At 34.5% G+C, this 22467-nt stretch overlaps 1 protein-coding gene across 1 annotated transcript; it reads right to left on the bottom strand.

The window, feature by feature from the left end:
• Positions 1 to 1288: 1288 nt before the first annotated feature.
• On the bottom strand, positions 1289 to 18776 carry LOC128240296 (zinc finger protein 271-like). Its single transcript, XM_052956888.1, has 9 exons — positions 18711 to 18776; positions 15131 to 15214; positions 13760 to 13897; positions 12589 to 13078; positions 11321 to 11371; positions 10659 to 10747; positions 8985 to 9163; positions 7253 to 7367; positions 1289 to 6544 (listed from the first exon to the last, which is right to left on the bottom strand). The coding sequence occupies exons 1-9, from the start codon at positions 18717 to 18719 to the stop codon at positions 6104 to 6106; spliced, it is 1596 nt and encodes a 531-aa protein (XP_052812848.1). The 5' UTR covers positions 18720 to 18776; the 3' UTR covers positions 1289 to 6103.
• Positions 18777 to 22467: the final 3691 nt, after the last annotated feature.

Genomic DNA, 22467 nt, shown 5'->3' with positions numbered 1-22467 from the left:
AAACATACCTGACCAACAAGTGTGTAGGTAAAACATACCTGACCAACATGTGTGTAGGTAAAACATACCTGACCAACAAGTGTGTAGGTAAAACATACCTGACCAACATGTGTGTAGGTAAAACATACCTGACCAACATGCGTGTAGGTAAAACATTCCTGACCAACAAGTGTGTAGGTAAAACATACCTGACCAACATGTGTGTAGGTAAAACATACCTGACCAACAAGTGTGTAGGTAAAACATACCTGACCAACAAGTGTGTAGGTAAAACATACCTGACCAACATGTGTGTAGGTAAAACATACCCGACCAACAAGTGTGTAGGTAAAACATACCTGACCAACATGTGTGTAGGTAAAACATTCCTGACCAACAAGTGTGTAGGTAAAACATATCTGACCAACATGTGTGTAGGTAAAACATACCTGACCAACAAGTGTGTAGGTAAAACATACCAGACCAACATGTGTGTAGGTAAAACATACCTGACCAACAAGTGTGTAGGTAAAACATACCTGACCAACATGTGTGTAGGTAAAACATACCTGACTAACATGAGTGTAGGTAAAACATACCTGACCAACATGCGTGTAGGTAAAACATACCTGACCAACAAGTGTGTAGGTAAAACATACCTGACCAACAAGTGTGTAGGTAAAACATACCTGACCAACATGTGTGTAGGTAAAACATACCTGACTAACATGAGTGTAGGTAAAACATACCTGACCAACATGCGTGTAGGTAAAACATACCTGACCAACATGCGTGTAGGTAAAACATACCTGACCAACATGCGTGTAGGTAAAACATACCTGACCAACATGCGTGTAGGTAAAACATACCTGACCAACATGTGTGTAGGTAAAATACTTCTGCTGCTACATGTGACAAGAATTTACAGACCATTAATTATTTTGTCAAGGGCCATTACTCTTGTTAGCCAGAGTGAAATATGGCAAAATATGGCAAGTGCAAAAGCATATGCTGACCAACATACCTATAAAGCTTCATGTGTGTAGGTGAAATATTTTTGGAACTACATATGACAAACTTTTGTGACCTGACATGAGGAACAACACTCCTGTATAGCCCCCAGGGTATAAATAATATCTTAAACAGTATCCCAGCCATGGCCAAGATTGAAGTTTGCATAACAATCTCACCAAGCATAATTATGGCTGATTTGGCAATATGCTGACTTTTTTCATCAAACAACAGAAAAGTTAACAAAAGTAAACATCTAGTTTTCAATTTTTAATATGCATTTTGATAAGCCATTTTTTGCTGATCTGTTCTTGAAAGTTTACAACAGGCATTACATTTCCTGATTTTTTTTAATACAATATCTAACAAAACAAGAGCCGTCGTAAGACAGCGCGCTCGACTTCGCTGCTTTGACTTAGAATTGAATACAATAACAATGAAATAGTACCAAGTTTGGTCTATTTATGTCAAACCTAACTAAAATTATTCAATACATAAGGTGACTTTGATGCTGCCCTCCCATCACCCGAAAAATGATGCAAGTCATTCAAATAACTTGATTTCCCATTATGAAAATGTGGTAAAGAATATAAAAATATGCCTTTCAAAAGAAATTAAAAAAAATAAAAATAATAAAATAAGTTCAATGGCCATATAGTATAGCCCTCCTTGTTTTCCCTTGGTAAAAAACTGGTTAAGAATGTAAAAATTAAAAAAAACATATTCAAGGGACATAATTTGTATTTAGGGTTGAAATGGAGTTATGTTTCTTGTTGTAAGATGGTCGTAAATAATTTTGAATTTTATTAAGTGCATTGAATGAAAGGTATAGAAGTTTTTTTTATTAAAATCATAACTTGCCCTTAACTTTTACTTGCCTAAAACTTTAACCTAGGTCAATCAGGGGCCATAACTTGTATTAAGGTTATGGAGTTATGTAACCTTATTGGGTGATGGTCCTGAACAATTGTGTGAAGTATTAAGTCAATTAAATAAAGGATATAGAAGTTATTAATAAATATCCCAACCTGCACTAAAACTTTAACCTTAGTCTAATAGTCAATCAAGGGCCATAATTTGTATTAAAGATAATATGGAGTTATCAAACCTCATTATGTGATGGCTCTGAACAACTGTGTGAAGTATTTAGTCAATTGAATGAATGGTATTGGAGTTTTAAGTGAAAATCCCAACTTGCCCTAAAACTTTAACCTATCAATCAGGGGCCATAACTTGTATTAAGGATAATATGGAGTTATGTAACCTCATTGTGTGATGGTCCTGAACAACTGTGTGAAGTATTAAGTCAATTGAACAAAGGGTATAGAAGTTATTTATAAATATCCCAACCTGCCCTAAAACTTTAACCTGAGTTTCATAGTCAATCAGGGGCCATAATCTGTGTAAAGAATAATATGGAGTTATCTAACCTCATCATGTGATGGCCCTGAACAACTGTGTGAAGTATTAACTCAATGGAATGAAAGGTATTGGACTTATAAGTGAAAATCCCAACTTGCCCTAAAACTTTAACCGGACGCCGATGCCTGGGCGAGTAGTATAGCCCACCTATTCTTCGAATAGTCGAGCTAAAAAGTTACATGTCATACATAGAATTCATAAAAAACAAAATCATTATCACTGTGCAAATGTTTTACACTGATACATTATTTAGTAACAAATAACATGTATACTACAAGAACTCCTTATCAAATTATAAAAATACATAAATGTTCTTTTTAATGTTAAATGGCTCTAAAAGCTGATAATTGTAAATTCTGAAAAATAGGCAGAGTCTGATTGAGTATGAGGTATTAATCCCCAAAGCAGGGTAAAGGGTATAGACTAGTGAGAAATTGTTTTGACGGCCATTTATATTCATTTCAAAGTACTGGCTACAGTTATTGATACAAATGTCTGGGCTAAAACTAATCTTTACAACTGTCCAATAGCCTCAAGTCCAAGCTCAAAATCCTGATTTCAGTATTAACCCTGAACTTTGAATCCCTGTATCTTCTATACCCAAAATCATTCTGCTTGAAAACAAAAAATAAGACAAAATAACATGAAATAAGATGAAAAAAACATAATAAGTGACTACTAGTTCTTCTAAACAAGCATGCAGTAGTTTTTAGATTTTCAAAAAAACATCTTCTTTAGTTAGCATAGATTAGGTTAGTTAGTATTTTATAACTTAATATGTGAAGAATACCAAGACAGAATCTAAAGTCACATAAAAATATACAGTGATGTTCTATTTACTTTATTTAGACTTGTAGGTAAAGGGACGGTAATCCTAAATAATATACAGCCATGTTCTTTTTAAATCATTCTAGTTGTAGGTAAAGGGACGGTAATCCTAATTTATATACAGCAATATTCAATTTTATTTCAGTTGGAGCTACTTGGCTATTTCCTATAAAAAAACAACCTTAGATGCATCAGGAAGCTTTACAATGTAAGAATTCTTTACATTTAACTACGCTTCAAGAAGTTCACGTTATAATTTCAATTTAACATTTAAACCAAAGGACTTTACTCTGAAGAATAGTATTTTTTTTCTGTAATAACTCACTTAACTGGGAATCAATTTAAAATTTGTAAAGCAATTACACATAAATCACTTCATTAAATATATTTTTTTATTAATTTTACAAGCTACTTCTACTGATGTACCCAAAAACATTCGAGGTTGTTTTCTATGGAATGGCCAAGGAGTTCCGAATGATTTAATTTTTAATAGTTTTAATCTGTTAATATACAGTGACATTCTGTTTAATTTATATTAGTTATAGATAAAGGGAGGTCAATCCTAATTGTTTATAACTTGCAAACCAAGTATCAGGTGTAAGAGTTCAGTACCTTGTCTTGTGTAACAATAACCAAGACAGAATCCAAAGTCACAACTGAGAAAATTTCATTTCATTCATTAATTAAAGGGACTTGACACCAAATTAAATCATCAAGGCAGTGTCTTTCAAAATGCTTCTTATTTTAGGAATATGTTAAAAAAAAACACTTAATTATTAGAGCGTTTGTTGTTTGCGTATTTTAGTTTTAGCCTTTTTTAACATAAGGCGCCTTTTGAAAGACAATGCCTTGATGTTTTCAATGACTTTTTATAATTTAACACAATAAATAAATTTATACTTGTCAGGTACAGAGCAAGGTGCTTGTCTATGAATCCAAAATGCATATGATTCTAACTCAGCTACCACAAATTTCCACTTATGTATGAAGTCCTATACTTGATTCAATCTGACTGCATAGATCTTAAGTCAGAAGTTAAAAACCTGAAATAGGCTTATTTTGGGAACTGGTTTGATAGTAAATTCAATATCAGATACCATTCAATTCACTAATCCAACCGAAGTCTTTCTCAAAGTCTTGTGTGACCATAAGACATGATTTTTGAAGTCACTTTTGGTTTCCTCAAGAAGTCAGTCTACTTTGTGTTGTTATTTTAATTTTCTTTTCAACTTTTATACAAACATCGGACATCCGTACAGGCAGTTTAAGTAGGAAAGTGTTAATTTCGCCTGGTTCTTGAGAGATAATGTTGTCAAAGCATAGTTTGAGCAAAAACTTTCAGGTCATTGCTCAGATGGTATTGAGACTTGTATTTCCTAAAGGTAAATTGCTTTTCTCTTCAAAATAGAATAGTTAGGAATGAAGAAGCTTCTTTAATATGGCAGACTGCATCATCAAACGGTAAGAAATACACAGTTAATAAACCAGACGAACATTAAATGTGGGAAAACTGTACGAGGCAAGTTTATAAATATCAGAGATTGGTGGCTGGTGGATAACAATCACATAATATTAGCTTATCACAATGCTTTTTGGTTTGACTTAAACATGGGAGAGTTTTCATGCCATTTTAGTGAAATTAACGGTAAGATGGTCGCAACCAACAAAATTCCATGGAATCAGGTTTCAACAACAAGTTAACCACAGGAATAACCAGGCTCATGCCTTTTTATTTCAATATTTTATTAACAGTTTGAGATATTAACCACAGGAATAACCAGGCTCATGCCTTTTTATTTCAATATTTTATTAACAGTTTGAGATATACAAGAAATTAATTGATTGTCAGACACATCATTAATCTACGAAAAACAGTAATAATGAAACTAAATTTGGTAATGGTAAAGAAGTGATGTGAACAAACTTTTATCTATATTAATTTTGGCCATCTGGATAATATAATATCTTTTTTGCTTTCTAAGAACACTTTTAGCAATTTATTAACCTTGATTAGTTGTAAATAATCGTTAAGAGCCTTTAAATGAGACATGATGTTCATTGCTGTAGTGAAATATAGATTTCAAATCGTATACATACATAATGCAAATTTTGTCCAACAAAACATAATATAGGTAATGTTTATCATTTCTGATCTAGCCATAAGATCATGTTTACCCATTCCTGATTTAAAGCTGTACTCTTAACAGATTGACAGTTTTTACATTTTTCTTTATCTCAGAATCAGCTGATTTTAGCCTGAATGCCATTAATTAAGTCATACAACTCACTTTAAAACAGTTCTCAATTCTTTAGAAAAATTGATTTCCTTAAAGGTGCACTCTCTCAGAACATTTTGACAACTTTTTTATGTTTTTTCTTGGAACAAGCCATTTTTTGCGAGTCAAGGGAAACTATTTGTATAAGACTCTCAGATTTTTATATTTATTTTAAGTTTAAAAAAATCGTAAGTCACGGTTTAAGCCATAAAACATTAATTTTCGAATGGATATATATGAAAATATACGATCTGATTTTTGTCAGCAATCTTAAATCATTGGTTTGCAGATATTTAAGCAAAAATTTGCTCTTTCCGTACAAAAAAATTAAAAAGTTGGAAAAATGGTATATCTGTGACAGTGCAACTTTAAAGCATTTATAAGTAACCCTTTCAGTCATAAAACATCAATTTTCGAAATGTTTATATGAAAAACTGAAAACTGATCTTTTGTCAGCAGTCTTATATCACTGGCTTCAAGATTTTTTCACAACAATTGGCAAAAATGAGACAAAAAATAAAAAAATGTCAAAACGGTCATCCTGTGAGAGTGCAGCTTTAAGGAATACAAGTGTACGTTTGTTTATTTTATCTCTGCTCGTACTCAATTTTAAATCCCTCGTGCACTCTCAAATGTCGCTGTAGACATACTTTCTGTGAGAAGGTCCTTCTACAAATGTAACAGTAAAACGGCTTCTCCTTTGTATGCACATTCATGTGGGCCACTAGATTATGTTTTAAGCTAAATGCCTTATTACAAGCACTGCACGTGAAATCACGGCGGCCATTATGGATCAGCATATGTCTCTGCAGTTTGGCTCGTTCGCAGAATGCTTTACCGCATACAGAGCACTTGTAGCTTTTATCAGAATGGTAATACTGCTGGTGCCTCCGCAGTTGGCCTCGGTCACAAAACTCCTTGTTACACACGAAGCAGATCAAGCGGAGCGCCTGGCCGGGGATGTAGTGCTCCTTGGCTATCTCGTGGTCATCAAGGTGCGATATGAAGTGCTTACGGAGTTGAAATACCTGCAAAATAAGGTGTTAAACCAGTTACTCAATGTTCCATGGTGCAAAAGTCCAGGTTCCTGTGTTTCTTTTTCAATCAAACAAGGGCTTAGTTTACCACATGTCATTAGAATATCTTGAAACAGTTTTCTAGTAATGGCCAATGTTCAAGTCATTGCACACAGACAATGACGACGCCGTTGATGATACTCTATGAGGTTATTAAAATACCTAACAAAAATTGATTGAAAATCAGTGAGGATAACTTTCTGAAAGTGGCCCTAACAATAAAATAAAAACAACATGTACCATATTCTCAGCTGTCTTTCCTTGACATGTTTGAAATAGAAATTATACTAGACAGCAAACACAAGTTTTTTAATTTATGACAAATGTTTAATTGTCTTTGCAGGCTGTAACTCAAATTCACATCATATTCAGAACTTTATATTTATTTGAGTTAACTGATTTTAAACATATGATAAACAGGGAATAATATGTTAGTTTGTTGATTCGTGAGTTTGTATCTTCAATGTTTTCATGGCCCCATGTAGAGTTTGCCATGCACAAGGCTACTGTGGGATAAGGTAAATTTGTCTTAGTGGTTGTATCTAATGATAACATCATGCAATATTTTAGAGATTGAACAGGAACATGTACTAAATAAAACAGGTTTGGTAGATCAGTTATCCTATTGTTAAACCTGTAAGCAGATAAACACAACCTTACCAGGAATGGGCACATGTCACATGTGTATGTGGCGAGCTTGTCGTGAATTCGAAGGTGGCATTTGTAGTTGTTGAATCCTGAGAAAGTGTCGGAGCATATACAGCACTTGAACACCCTGGAATTAACATGCAACATATCACGGCTACATCAATTAGACAAACAGATATTGTTAAGGACTACAATCAAATTTGATCTGCTCAAACTCGCATGGCTAGATGTTCATTTTAGCTCAATCTTTGAACAAAGGATCTTTGTTTGTTTATAAAATCATAATGATATGTATTAATATAAAATAAGATCTGCATGTCTCGATTTCAACTGTTTTTCATTCTATTAGACTTTTTCTAGTCAATCATAGCGAGTTCCAGCTAATGTGATCTGGCAATTTTCTAACTTTAGCTGCAATTAAAAAAAAATGAATTCATCCACACAAGAAAGTGCTTGAAACTAATTAGCAACAAAATACAATGAGCGCCATTTCAGATATCAAATTGTATAGGTATTTAAGCATTTTCCAAAAATAGTGGAATCTACAGGGACAAGCCCAGTAGCCCATAATCTAACAATGACCCTTTTTAGAGGGACACATGTCAAGCCTTAGAGTCATTGTGTCACATAACAACAATGACAAACATTGAAATATCTTTATAAGTGAATGTTTGGGCTATGACCTGGAAATGGTCAGCATAGAAAATATGATTTTTTAAGTATTATTTCATGTTTAAAGCTACACTTTCAAAGATTGTTTTGAAAACTTTATTTTTATTTTTTTTTGTCTTCGACTGAGCCAACTTTATAAGACTGATGACAGAAGAGCAGATAGCAGTTTTCATAATAATGTTCGAAAATTTATGTTTTGTGGCTAAAAGCATTACTTACGTTTTAAGAAAAATTTCCAGCTGTTAACCAAACAATTGAGATCTGTCCTATTGTGAGGCAACTTACATGCATATGACTTAATTGAAGGCATTGATGCCAAAATCAACTGATTCTGAGACAAAACAATAAAAAGTCAGAACTGTCAATCTGTGAGAGGGCAGCTTTGAAATGTATCTTAGTTTTAATAGTTTTTATTGCCTCCAATTGTGAACGTTTCCATTTTCGATGCAGTTGGATGAAAATTAATCTTTTTTTCACCGTACATGAAGCCGAAGGGGTAAATCTGCCATGCTTCACATATGCATTATTGCCATTGACAGCAAATTCACAAAGCTTCAGGCTTCTGAGTTTTGGCAAACGTTATGAAAACTCAAGACAACAACATCTGGGCCTGTATATAATATTGATCTTATCCTTAGACATGCCTCAATGATTCCATTCAGCCTATTGGTCAGCTAAATATACAGGCCAATCAAAACAGTTAAGAGTTTCTAATCTTAATTTTAAGTTAAATCAGGAAAAGTTGCTTATATAATACCATCCCTGGCCTCAATTTCTCAAAACATCCCTTTGAGGATCAAGCTCAGCACACTATTTTTGGATTTGGTATTATTTGTGTAATTATCTCTAAACAAACGGTTTTAAGACTTGTGATGGATATACTACTTGAGCTCAATAAGAAAAACTACTTTTTGTTTTATAAAATCATATAAAGTAAGTAGTTTTGCTAAATCAAATAAAATACTTAAGTGAGTTACGCTTAAGAATTTTTGAGAAATGGGGCTAAGACACCAACTGGAGTTTTTCTTCAAAAAACAAACAAACAATCTAACAGCTTGAATCATGTACCCACCTTCTATCTATATGAAGCTGTTTGTGTTTCTCCAGGTCGAGCGGTTCACTGAAGGAGACCTGACACGTGCTACACTTGAACATGCTCACCCCGAGATTCTCATTGTGAGTGATCCGATGTTTGTACAGCTCTGTTATCTTCACAAAGAATGCCTTGCAGATGATGCACATATGACCTTGCTGTAAAAAGATGGATAAACAAATTGCATAAGCTTACTAAATTACTTAGTACTGGTATAAGTTTGTAGGCTTGGCTTAAAGGGACTAGACACCAGATGAAACCACTGCAAGAAAAGAAGAAAATAGTCAAATGTATCTCTTGCAGTGATTGCATATTTTTCCAATTTGAAATTTACAGAGTCTGTCTACCTCATAAATCCCAGTAAAAAAATTAAAACTAGCTTCGGTATATGTATCTGTACTTATCACGTGACTTGCACATGCTAAATATACTCACTTTTAATCATGTAAAAATTATGTATTTTCCACCTCATTCTAGCTCATATTGACAATGCTAGGCTTGTTTAGTGCAAAAAATGCATTTGCCATTTCGGGACCATCTTGTGTCTTTAAAAAAGGTTTCAATTCAACCCGAAATCAGGACTTTTTCCTAATTCTGATTCTCAAGAATTTTCTTGGAATATTGTAAAAGGTTCAAGTCATTTTGAATATACAAGGATGTTTATCTATGTAATGTCTTTTTTTGATCTGACAAAGTTTTATTTGAAATTCTATTTCATTACAATCTTATGATGTTGATTCCCTTTCTCCAGTTTTCTTTGTAACATACAGGTTGCCGTTGTAACAAAGCCGTTCTTTTGCCTTGTTTACACTCCTGTTTCTGTTGTTACACCACACTTGGTTACACCCGAAATCACCTTTGTTTACATCCCTCCAACCATCAATGTTTCCCATCATATTATTTTTCAATTTTGTCGCCATTATAACTTCTCCCATTATTGTGTTTTCACAAGCGCTTGCCCTAAAAAAAGCCCATCGTTCTGGGATAAAGTTTGACTGACATCCAATATGTCTACGACTGCTTATAGAAACCTATGATTTTTCTAAAATATCAAACAATTTATTCACAAATTACTTGCTTGTTTACATTGGTTGTGACCCGTGGCGACCTATGTGAGAAGCTCTTTAGGTCACCCTGTAAATATGATATTATTTTACACTTTCTTTGTTCAGTGTGTGTATACCATACATGTGATAAATTGCATCATATATGCTAGGTCGGAAGGTAACATTTTGCTTAAAATGAAGACTTAAATCAAAGACAACTTTATGCCGCTTAAAGAGCCCCGCCTTTGTTTAATTACCGAAGTTTGATAAGGTGATTAGTTTCATCATTAGTTTTCTTAAAACACTTCGACAAACGTGTTAACAAAATTATGTTTTGACAGTGCTCCTTCAAACAGCCGTTTTGTGAAAAGATTTGTCGAAGTGTATTAAGAAACTAAACTCTCTATCAAACTCTGGTTAAAGTACGAAGGCGGGGCTCCGTATACGACATAGACTGCGCTAAGTTTCATTTAAAATGGTGACGAAATAGTGAAGTTATTTTTGTTTAAAAATTTGGCCATTCCAACGTAGCATTTATGACAAAATTTATCACCTGGTATACACACACTGTTGTTGCAAATTCTAAATGATAATAAATAAAACAAACCTTTCTTGGTTCAATGACAAGAACATTTGTGGGCATTTCTTCCAGCCTCTTTTTGTTTATGGCTGTCAGGGACTGCTCTCTGGCGGACCCTGCAATGTCAAGCAACAGTTACGTGAGATTGGAATGGTGGAATAGAGGTCTGCCTTTTACCAAAAAGGTAGTGGGTTCAATCCCTACTAAGCTTACTTTTTATGCCTACTCAAAATGAACATCACTTGTTTCTCATCAGGAAACAAACATGAGGGTGATTTTGTATGATATCGACAAAATTGAGCTAATAAGAAACTAGCTTAAATAATAAACAAATCCACCAATATACATCAAAATTTGCTGCCTAGCAAAAAGGCAGCCAAATTTCCCCAAAACATCTTAGATCTGTTCCATTAAAGGACAATCAATTTGAATAGAGAAATAGGTCAATTTGAAACTTCTAGATTGGTTTATACTATAGTTTAATATTAAGACGTGGTATTTTTTTGGTCTACTTTTAGGGTTAAATTTCATTTGAATGTAGAAGACATGTATTTTGTAACTTATCTTTTAGTTGGTGTGATCTGATTCCCCCAAATTTAGGATATACATTTACGATTCTTGTTTCCCCAATCAAAATGCAAAGGCACCATGAATATTTGAATAAAAACTCCCTGCTGTGTTCCACCGACCTTGCAGGGATACATTGATCATCTCTCCAGTCGCATCTACAGCTTGATCCCCTAGAAAACAGTAGTTTAATGAATAAAACTAATCAACCATAGATTATATGTGAAAATATGTAATATTTTGTTATGTATACTAAAAAACAACATAACCAAATGGCTGCCATTTTCCATGATGGTAGCCATTCAGACATCATAACAGATACAGAATGAGTCTAAATAGTTAAATAAGTTTTAAATAGCTTGCAATATAACATCACAGTCAACACATGTACCAAATTTCATGCTTTTCCCAATTTTTTATGTTTTGAACAACAGTCATGACAATGAAAACTTGCTCAGATTGTCTTTAAAAAATATACAACTTATCAAATGAACTTTTGGTTTCGTTTTCAGTGTTTTTTCCCCCTCACCCTTTTTGGAGCAGAATTTTGGCCCCCATTCCCCTTCTGAAAAAACATATATTTTAACCCTACCTAGGTAGTAATTTTGGAGGATGAGAAGCATAGTCTTCTAAACATTTAGCAAATGCAGCAATATAGTGCCATTCATGATATAAGGTTTGTTTAAAAAAAGGTTTGAAAACAAGGCAGCTGGACATTATATGAATCATTTTCCCTTTTTTTTGCCAGAATGAGTTTTTCCCTATTTTCCCTAACCACCATTCCCTTGAAAGTGAAAAAAAACACTTGTTGAAAACTTCTCATTTATATGTGAACACACACAATTTGTATAAGAAACAATGCAACTTGGACCAAAAACAGACACTGAGAGGAATTAACTGGTACCATAATCAAGTTTAGATAAATTCCTAAAAAATATATAATTTGACAGTGATATTTTCAAAAAAATCATCAAACAAAGTAGAATTGTAAATTTCATCAGGATGAGGAACAACTAGAAATCCCTTATAAATATCCAGCCACGCAAAAGACTTAGATTTAACCAGACACATTCTCATCTTAGATCAAATTAAATAAAATTTTACCAGACCCATTGCAGTCATCGAAATAAGACTTTTGGATCAACAAGCCCAAATTATTACACTATTGCTTGGCATCAAATTTTTGAACAAGCCCTGCTATATAGAATTCAAAATTTGAGCAAGCCCGAAAGACATTTAACCAGTGCAGGGCTTGCGGGCTTGTGCTTATTTCGACCACTGCCATTGAAATTTCACCAGTGCAATACTAGGCTGGTGGGTCAGTCAAATTTTGCTAACTCTGGAAGGATTTCAATGTAAACCTAAGGAGTAAATCAGAAGCTTCTTTTACCCGAGACTGTTATCACCTCTCCATCCTTCACGTAATTATTGCCCACACACACATCCGTGGCGATTGTTCCATTCATTGGCACGTTTTCTGATTGTGCAGACACTATAACATTGTCCCCCCCTCCGTATGGCATTTCGATAACAACCGTGTTCGAGCCCCCATCTTCTTCCACCACTTGTTCATACGTAGAATGTATCAGGTTTTGAACAGAAGTTTCCATCTCAGAGTGCTGTTTCACCACTTCTTTTTCACTACCTAAACCTGTTAGCATCTGTCTGAGTGTTATGGTATTTCCAATATCACCAGAAAACCCCTGAGAAAGGATATGCCCACTTGGATATGACGACACATTGTCCAGTTCAGATTTTCCTGTAATAATCACCAGGTCTTCAGGCAGCTCTTGCTTGTCCCCAACATCATTATATTCCATTACTTCAATTCTTGCTCTCTGCCGTATCCTGCCAGGATCTGTGTTTCCAAGCTCACTGTGCTGCAATAAAATTATTAAGCATTGGTAAAAAAATGTCCATGTACAATATTATATGTGTTGTTACTATGTCAGTGGTCAAAATAAGCAATCAAACCTTTACGCTAATATTTTTTATGTAAATCATGTTGAAGTATATTATTTAAAATCAAAGAAACAAAACTGTTAATTTTTTTATCATACAGTAAAACTGCAGTCTGTCAAACAGGCGGTCATTCGAGAACTGGTCAGTCAAGGTTGAAGCTAAGTTCTGACCATTATTCCTTAACATAAGGAAAATATTAAACATGAGCATTTTCAACAACCCATTTGATACATAATTGGTGGCGACGTAAGCAAATAGTATGACAACTTTAAACTTTGAAAATACATTTCATAACAGCTTTAAATGGAAATTTGGGTTGTTTGGATCACTCTAGCTCGGACCATGGCGTCAACTAGCAATAGCAGTTTTACTGTACAGGAATTTAATTGTTATGATTTGAATATCTACATCTTTACAGACATGCCATTATTTTTAACATGATAATATGTATAAATCTAATGACTTAGAAAGGGCTCGCTTGCTTAGCTATACTTTATCATTGAGATTTTACAAACCATGTTTAAACAATAACTTGCGTATGGGCATCCCATTTACCGGTTATTTCACATCAAAACTGAATTTATCTTTCACACAAATACCTGTTCACTTGGCATAGAAACAATCATAGGAATGTCTCCACTGTGGGAAACATCTACACCCTCCTCATGTAATGCTTCTGACGTTATGGATACATCGGAATGGCCACTAGCGGCCATGCTGATCATCAGTTCAGCAGCCTATAGGAAAAAAGTTGATATACCGGGGTAACTCCCAACTTCGATGTTGTATGATTATTGTCATTTGTAACTTATCTGAACTTGAAAAGATTTAAAAGGAATTGAATGAACCACAACTCTTTTACCTGTTGTCACCAAATTGCCTCCTTTGATTTGAAAAAAAGTACTGAAGCATATTATATTGAATAAAATGTTCTGGATGAAATTTCATTCAGTGGAAATATATAAGTTCTTACATATATATATACATACATATATTGACATTATCACATATGATTATCATTGATCAATGTAATAAAAACATCAAAGTCAATTAACACAGACCGTTAACACAGGAGTTATGGCCTTCAAGTACTTCCCCTGTTATTCGGGGAGGTGTGAATGACTAACACTGTATGTGTAATACAATTTCCACATTTTTTACAGACCTTTTTGTTTAGGACCTTGAATTGAAAAAAATGGACAAGTTCGGGCCGATTTGTTAGCCATTTTCAGATACTGAAATCGGTCTGGCAAGTCAAATCGGACCAGACAGGACAATTGTCAATTGAAGAAGCCTTGAACATAAACATAAATTTAAAGGAATTTCTGCAACAAGGATTTTTTTTAAAATCTTGTTCAATTACATGTTTAAGAATAGAACTCCATCGCAACAAAATGTAACATAAGCAAATTAATGCACTTGACAAAGTGTAAAATACTTTTTGCCAAAACAAAATAGAATGAATAAAAGGCCTAGGTGGACAGATAGCCATTAAGCATTTGGGCCTACATGGACAGATAGCCATTAAGCATTTGGGCCTACATGGACAGATAGCCATTAAGCATTTGGGCCTACATGGACAGATAGCCATTAAGCATTTGGGCCTACATGAACAGATAGCCTTTATAATCTAACATAAATTTATGACAACCTTCCAATGAAATTTTGAAATACATGTATTGATCGCTACAATGCACTTTCAGTAGTCAAAAAGGCAGCACAGCGTTCGCCGTTGTGCCGTGTTCAAAACACCTAACCGAAACACTATCATTTTACAAACAATTCCAGTAGCTTGCGGTTCTTTTCCCCCCATTTTACTTTTTCCCAAAGGGTTAAAATTTGCTACAGCATTTGTTTTGCAACAAGTAAGGATAGAGTGAAAATTTGACAGGGTTTATAAATTGTGACCCAAGTGATTTGTGAACAATTGTGAAAATTTAGGCCCCATGAAATTAAACACACTACAGTACCTGGATCCTGCCATCAGACAGTGCAGCCTCTTGTGAAGAAAACACAACCTCCTCCTCACCAGCAACATTGGGGTACACCAACTCCTGAAAAAAAATACATTGTGTTATAGGTATCAGTTAGTATGTGAAATATTGTTCTATTTAATATATGCAAACTGTATAAGGGTTTCAGAGCTACATACATCTGGTAGTATTGAACATGCTTAAGGATCAGTTGGTGCATTAAGACCAGTGTCTATGCATTTTTACAAAAACTTTCATCACATAACTTATATTATTCAAAACTACATCTAACAAGCACAACAATCTTACAGGGCTGTCCAAACAGAAGCAGAAATCTGTCAACACTCAAGCATACTTAAAATGCCATTGAATGCAAATTTTTGAGTATTCTCTTCCAATGCAAAGGAGCATCACAATCCAGTCCATTACAATTTTTAGGGTAGGTGAAACTTGTCAAACCAGCAAAAATGCTCAATCTGGCAAACACAATTAAGCAAAAATAAAAACAAAAGAAGTAACATTTTATGCCTTGTTTACCAAGAAGCAACAAACTGGGAGTTTTGACGCACTCATACAAATTGCATTGTGAAAAAGCATTTACAGAGAAAACACTCAAAAGACTTACGCAAAGTGGGCTTTATAAATGCACTGGGCAGCTCAATATTGCCTGATTGGGCAAGTTTCAACAGCCTGTTTCTGCTCATACTGTTTGGACTTACGAATTAGATTATTGTGCTTGATAGATATATTTTGTAATATTCTTTAAACTGATATTGGGCCTTTATTGGCTTTTGCATACATATGGATTCACATTTTTATTAAGTTCATAATGCTTGAACATTTTTTATCTACCCCGGCCTACAGGTTTAGGAACAGGTGCATCAGAGAAGTAGCCGCCAAGCCCCAATATTTTGATAACTAGCAGCTCCACAAAAAATACATAATATATTGTAGAGCTCTGCAGTTTCCTGACTTGGATGCTTTTAAGTGATTGAATGGTGTATAATGCAACAGTCAAATGCAGTGGTTTGTCTTCGCAACAAAAATAGCTGGGGATGGGCCTTACTTTACAACTGACTGGTGCATAAGTCAATGTTAAGTGCCTTCTGACAAACCTTTGCAATACGATTTGACAATATTGTAGGGGAAGCCTGATTAATATTTTTAAAATTTCCAATGACATGATAAACAGCAACAATAGTGCATCCTATGCACCAATCAATTGTAACCACGGCCCCCCAGGTCCGAGGAATAGCGAGGACTTTGACTTTCGGTTCAGCCAACCCCGACTAAAATCCCCGCCCTGCAAGGTCGAACAGATCTTAAAATCCCCACCAGATGCTCCTGCATCCCTGGGACGGACTATTCCCCACTAAATTTAGGGAGCAAGACAAATCGGCCCCTTACCAAATCGGCCTACTACCAAATCGGCCCCTAAGACGTTTCGCCCCTGCCATTTCGTCCCCTTAATTAAAATGACTCGAGACGTTTCGGCCCCTTAGTGATTTTCAATAGAGACATTTCGGCCCCTTAATTTTATTTTATTTTTTATCTTGAGTATAAAGAAAAACATTGTAGGTCGTCTTATAAATGTCAATTAGATCTGTAAATAAGTTGTAAATAAAATCTTTAAATTTAAAAATAGACAGATATGCATGAAAAACATTGATATGACTGATATAAAAATATAATTAAAATCTAAATAACTATTAACCCTGATTTTTAATATAAAATGTTAGAAAATCTAAGAAATTTTATTTGTTGTAACTGTTAATTATTAATTGATCATTAAAGACTTCAAAGAAAATTTGTCTTTGAACCATGCGTTCTTTTTTGCAAGGCAAACTGTTAGTGTTGTGGGTGTGAAAAAGACATTCAAAAACGTGTGAATAAATAATTGTCTTTAATTTGTTAATGTTATTTAGAGTTGATTGAAGAAGATTTGAGTAATATAAACAACGTAAGTACACATATTAAATCGTTTCTAAAAGTGGGTACCATTTGTTTTAAACGTGTTGAGTTTTTTAAAAATGCCTTTACATTTCAACCATTAATTTGTTATCTATGTGGTATACTATTGCCCAGAATAATTATTAATTATTATTTTTGACAATTAGTGTTTCATCTAAACATAATTAGGAAATAATGTTTGTTTTATAGATATGAATTGCAAACAAGATACAACTTGATAGTTCAAATGCATTTTAAAAAGAGTAAAACAATATATACGTAATAAAAAAGTGAAATAATATTCTGTTTGAGGTGCGAAGAGATAATTGGTATTAAACTTGTCAGTGTAAGTGTGAGAATTAGCGGTTGGGAAAGTCGGAACAAACCTTGTAGACGTATTTATAAGCTTGTTAACACAAAGTGTCACAATTTCAACGCCTGATACCTCTGTGGAATGTGACAATTCGCCATAAGACTGTCTGTCTAAAATCACTGTTTAAGCCAGTTTGGTTTTGCATACGTATTCAATATAAGATTAATAATAGATTTTGTTCATCCTTATATATACCTGATTTGAATATAAATAACTGGATTTCATAAAATTTATAACTTATATCGAGAGCGTTACAGGGACATCAACGCCAGGATCATGGATGAGTGGGACTCATGCGATTCGCATAAGGTCACCTGCGAGGAGTTCCTGAAAAATGTTGGTGCCATCTACGGCGGGCGATAGGTGTTTGGTCAAGACTGATGTTAGACAATGGACATGTCATTATACATAGTATTAGCAACATAGTTATGTATAATATTTAAAGATTATTTTAAAAAAAGTTTAAACATTTCTTCTTCAACTCTATTTCGTCTTATAAAAATATCTCGTGAATAAATCTTTACATGTTTTCAAGTGTACAGATATTTTCTTTAAATCTGTTTTTATCTATATCTTTGTATGCATGTATATAGCTTTGTCTCTTAAAATAAAAAAAATGAAATTACATGTTTTTTTACTTATATTTAGAATTAAAATAAAAATATATTTTCAAGTGTACAGATATTTTCTTTAAATCTATTTTTATCTATACCTTTGTATGCATGTATATAGCTTTGTCTATTAAAAAAAAAAAATGAAATTACATGTTTTTTACTTAAACAATGTATTTAGATATAAAAATAAAAATAAGGGCCGAAACGTCTCGGTAATCAGGGGCCGAAACGTCTACGGGATGGGGACGATTTGGTAAGGGGCCGAAAAGGTAACCGTTTGAGCTAGGGGCCGATTTGGTAAGGGGCCGATTTGTCTGGTAGCCTAAATTTAAAGCAAAGACAAAACCAGCGCATTCACCAAACACTGCGGGGCCACCTGAAAGGTAAAAACACGGCCCATTTCCCCGGTATACCCCCGGACCTGGGGGGGGGGGCGTGGTTACAATTGACTGATGCACTACTACATTCTGAAGCCTGTGGGGTCCAGGGTACCGGAGTCCAGTCAACTTTTTCACCGGAACAACAACCACAATTATGAGTTGTCATAGTTAACAAGCAAATAATGTCAGCAGGATACAAAGTCAACGGAAAAATAAGGATGACATGATAAATCATGGACTTGATTCAACTTCAAAATTACCTGGTCCATGATTTTAGTTTCGCAAATGGCGAATCAATGGCGTTACTGCAAATGGCGATGTCGTCGGATCTACTTTCTTGCTGGTTTTCTCTTTTTGATTGGCTTAGAAAATGGCGGGTAAAATTAATGCTCATTTGGTGAAGAACGAGTGCAATGAATACACACTTGGATGTTACGTTTGCTGCTATCAACCTGCTTAATAAATATTTTGTTGAAAAGGGAAGTTTTAAATTTATTTAATTCAATGTTTCCATATTGTGGTTTATTCATGATTATGTATGGCAATAAATGGCTAAGGGAGGTAACATAGTTCAAGCTTTCTACTAAAATACGGAACGGGAAAAAAGGAACGGAAACAAAACGGCAGTGGTTGGCTACAAGACAATACTATCACATCACAGGCCATTGATCTATTTTAAAGGCCTTGTTTAAGGTATGTTTGGCATGATAATCCCCTGCTGTGCATCTTCTGCTGATTAGACTGGTGTCACAGTAGGGGCCAATTTCCCGTGTATTCGTTTATTGGCTCAGTTTAGGGTCCATTTGTATAATAAAAATCTCTAGAGATCTTATAAGGAGATCAATGCAGGTAGATTAAGATCAATACACATAAGTGGTGCTGTTCCCGTTTTTTGTTGTTGTTTATTTTTTATTTAGTTATTATATTTTTTTTTATTTTTTTTTTATTTTTTATTTTTTTTTTATTTTTTTTTTTTTTTTTTTTGGGGGGGGGTAACTTATAGAAGGCTTAAACTAGGCCTTTAAGGTAGCACACCCGTAATGGACACTATTTCAAACTATGATTAGCTTGATTATTTCTTGATGTGTATCATTTCTTGGATTCAATAACAATATTTAAAAGAAATTTACCGGCAAAAAAGCATTTTTTATTTAAATTTCAAATACCCTACCCCTATTTCAGAATTGTCGATAAAAACGACATCACCCGAGAGACAAGAAAAATCCTTCATTTCATTTATTTTTCAACATTTTGGTAATAATCTGGTATCAGAGAAACAAGAAATATATTTGCTTTCAGAAATAATACATTATTGAACACATCACCAACCAAGATGATCATACTTAGTCCAAGTCCGGGTTCCAAGTCCTCATTTTTGAGAAAAAAGGGTCCGGCATATTATACAAATTATTTTTATATGTTTTGTTAGGAGAATGTCTATTGTTTATGAAAAGTGCCTCTTGCGAATTTGCTAAATTCAAGATGGCGTTCAAAATGGCCGCCAAAGTTTGTAATATGAGAAATAATCAAATAATAGGTTGTTAAGATATTTTGAAAGTAAATATTAAAACCAAATATCTTTTAAATATATACATACACTCACTTCTGTTCAGATTTATGTTTGTTTACATTTTAAATTTTCAAGGTCAAGGTCATTTTAGAGGTCAAAATGCTTCCATCTGTATCAACATGTTCTTTGGAGATGTGGCTGTCGAGGGGACAAGGGCCAGCAACACTATCTGTCTTTCTCATGCCATTTTTGCTGGAGTCACAGTTTTTTTGAAAGATATGATATATGGCTGTAATTTCTCGAAACTTCTTAAGTCCTTATAACAGGATTAAGCTAAGCTCACTATTTTTGTTTTTCAATAATTTGCGTAACTTCTTTAAGAGTTGTTATACTTTTGATAGGAATTATCTTTATGATAATCACAATAAACCCTTTTTCATTCATCCAAATTTGATTTAAGTACGTATTTCCGCTTATTGAAATAAGCTTCTTAGCCCGTTAAGCTTAAGGAGTTCCGAGAAATTGGGCCATGAGCTGACAAGCTGCAGAAGCTATGACCTTTTAAAAGAACAAAAACTATGCAATTTATTGTTTCTTAAGTAAATAAAAAAAGTATGTGTCTAAGTTCTAGATCATCTGGGTTTTCATCACTTTCAAACTTGAAACACTTACTCACTATCATGAAGTAATTATGTCGTACAAGTAACATGACTCTGCCGAGTCTGGCTTTCATTTTGTAAGACTTGGAGCCTTGTTTAGACTTAAAAAATTTGAAGTCTTGGTTAAGTTTTCTGTTGAGGTCACCTTTTCTTAAAGTATCAAAGTTATGTCTCGCATCATAAGTTGAATGTGAAGTGCAAGAAACAAAACTCTGGCTTTCATTTTGTAAGAGTTATCAGCCTTTTTGGGACTTACAAATTGACTAAAACAAAAAACAGATGCGCTGTATGCACCTGCTCTTGTTTTAATGGTGTCAGTGTTGCATGCATGCCATCGCCTTCGCCATAACCCAAGGTAGTTTTTGTGTGCAAATTCATATCCCCACAACTACTGAAGGTATTCACTTGAAATCTGAGATGTGTCTTTGGTACATAATGCAAGGTCACTGGCAAAAGGCCATTACCCTGACTTGCATTTAAGATGAATTTTTACTTATAAAATCACGGTGAAGTCTTGCTTGCAACTTCTTATGTCCACAACTACTGAGGGTATTCAGTTGAAACCTCACATGAGTCTTGGGGGTTATAATTTAAGGTCATATGCCAAACCCCATAACCCTGACCAGCATTTTAGCAGAAGTATGCCTCTTTTGGTACTTTGAAAATTCCCGTGCAAAATCATATCTCTGTAACCACTGAAGGTATCTGCTTGAAACTTAACACATGTATTTGGGGTCATAATGTAAGGTCATATGCCAAACTCGATAACTCTGACCAGCATTTTACCAGAATGCCCCTTTATGAATAACCACTTTATCTATTGTATTATAACTTTACACTAGCCTACCTAGTAATACAAACAACTAATTCAAACATGATAATTGCAGCTACATAGAAATAGCGGCAATAATTAAGCATGACGTCTGTCTTGTGGCGCTCTTGTAAACAATAGTGTAAAATATTCATATATTTTTGACAATTTTCTTTGTATATTGAGCATTTTCATGGGCATTGGGGTGTGTCTCATGTATTACATGTTTATATCACTGTTGATGTCATAGGTTTTGCATTTTGCTTTAAAATTATGTGCCATTCTGATTGTATTTATTGATCTGTATGAGACATAGTTGTGTGTCTCATATTTTGTAAATAGCTTCTTACTCTTAAATGTGTGAGATTCATGTGTGTTCCATAAATATATTCACTAGTCATTTCATAAACATTTGTGTGCATCTTGTATGTAATTATTATTATAAAAAATGCAGAGTGTCCCTCGCATCCCATTACATGTCATGTCGTGTCTCATTACTTGTCTTGTCGCGTCCCATTACTTGTCTTGTCGTGTCTCATTACTTGTATTGTCGCGTCCCATTACTTGTCATGTCGTGTCTCATTACTTGTCTTGTCGCGTCCCATTACTTGTCATGTCGTGTCTCATTACTTGTCGTGTCGCGTCCCATTACTTGTCATGTCGTATCTCATTACTTGTCCTGTCATGTCCCATTACTTGTCATGTCACGTCCCATTACTTGTCATGTCGCATCCCATTACTTGTTGTACCAGGTCCCATTACTTGTCGTACCGCGTCCCATTACTTGTCATGTCGCGTCCCATTACTTGTCATGTCGTGTCTCATTACTTGTCGTGTCACGTCCCATTACTTGTCATGTCACGTCCCATTACTTGTCATGTCGCATCCCATTACTTGTTGTACCGGGTCCCATTACTTGTCGTACCGCGTCCCATTACTTGTCATGTCGTGTCTCATTACTTGTCATGGCGCGTCCCATTACTTGTTGTACCGGGTCCCATTACTTGTCGTACCGCGTCCCATTACTTGTCATGTCG

The sequence above is a fragment of the Mya arenaria genome, chromosome 7 (genome assembly GCF_026914265.1).
Source record: "Mya arenaria isolate MELC-2E11 chromosome 7, ASM2691426v1".
NCBI classification, from domain to species: Eukaryota; Metazoa; Mollusca; class Bivalvia; order Myida; family Myidae; genus Mya; species Mya arenaria.
The sequence above is the reverse complement of the archived record's forward strand: the minus strand, read 5'-3'. Positions and strand labels throughout refer to the sequence as shown.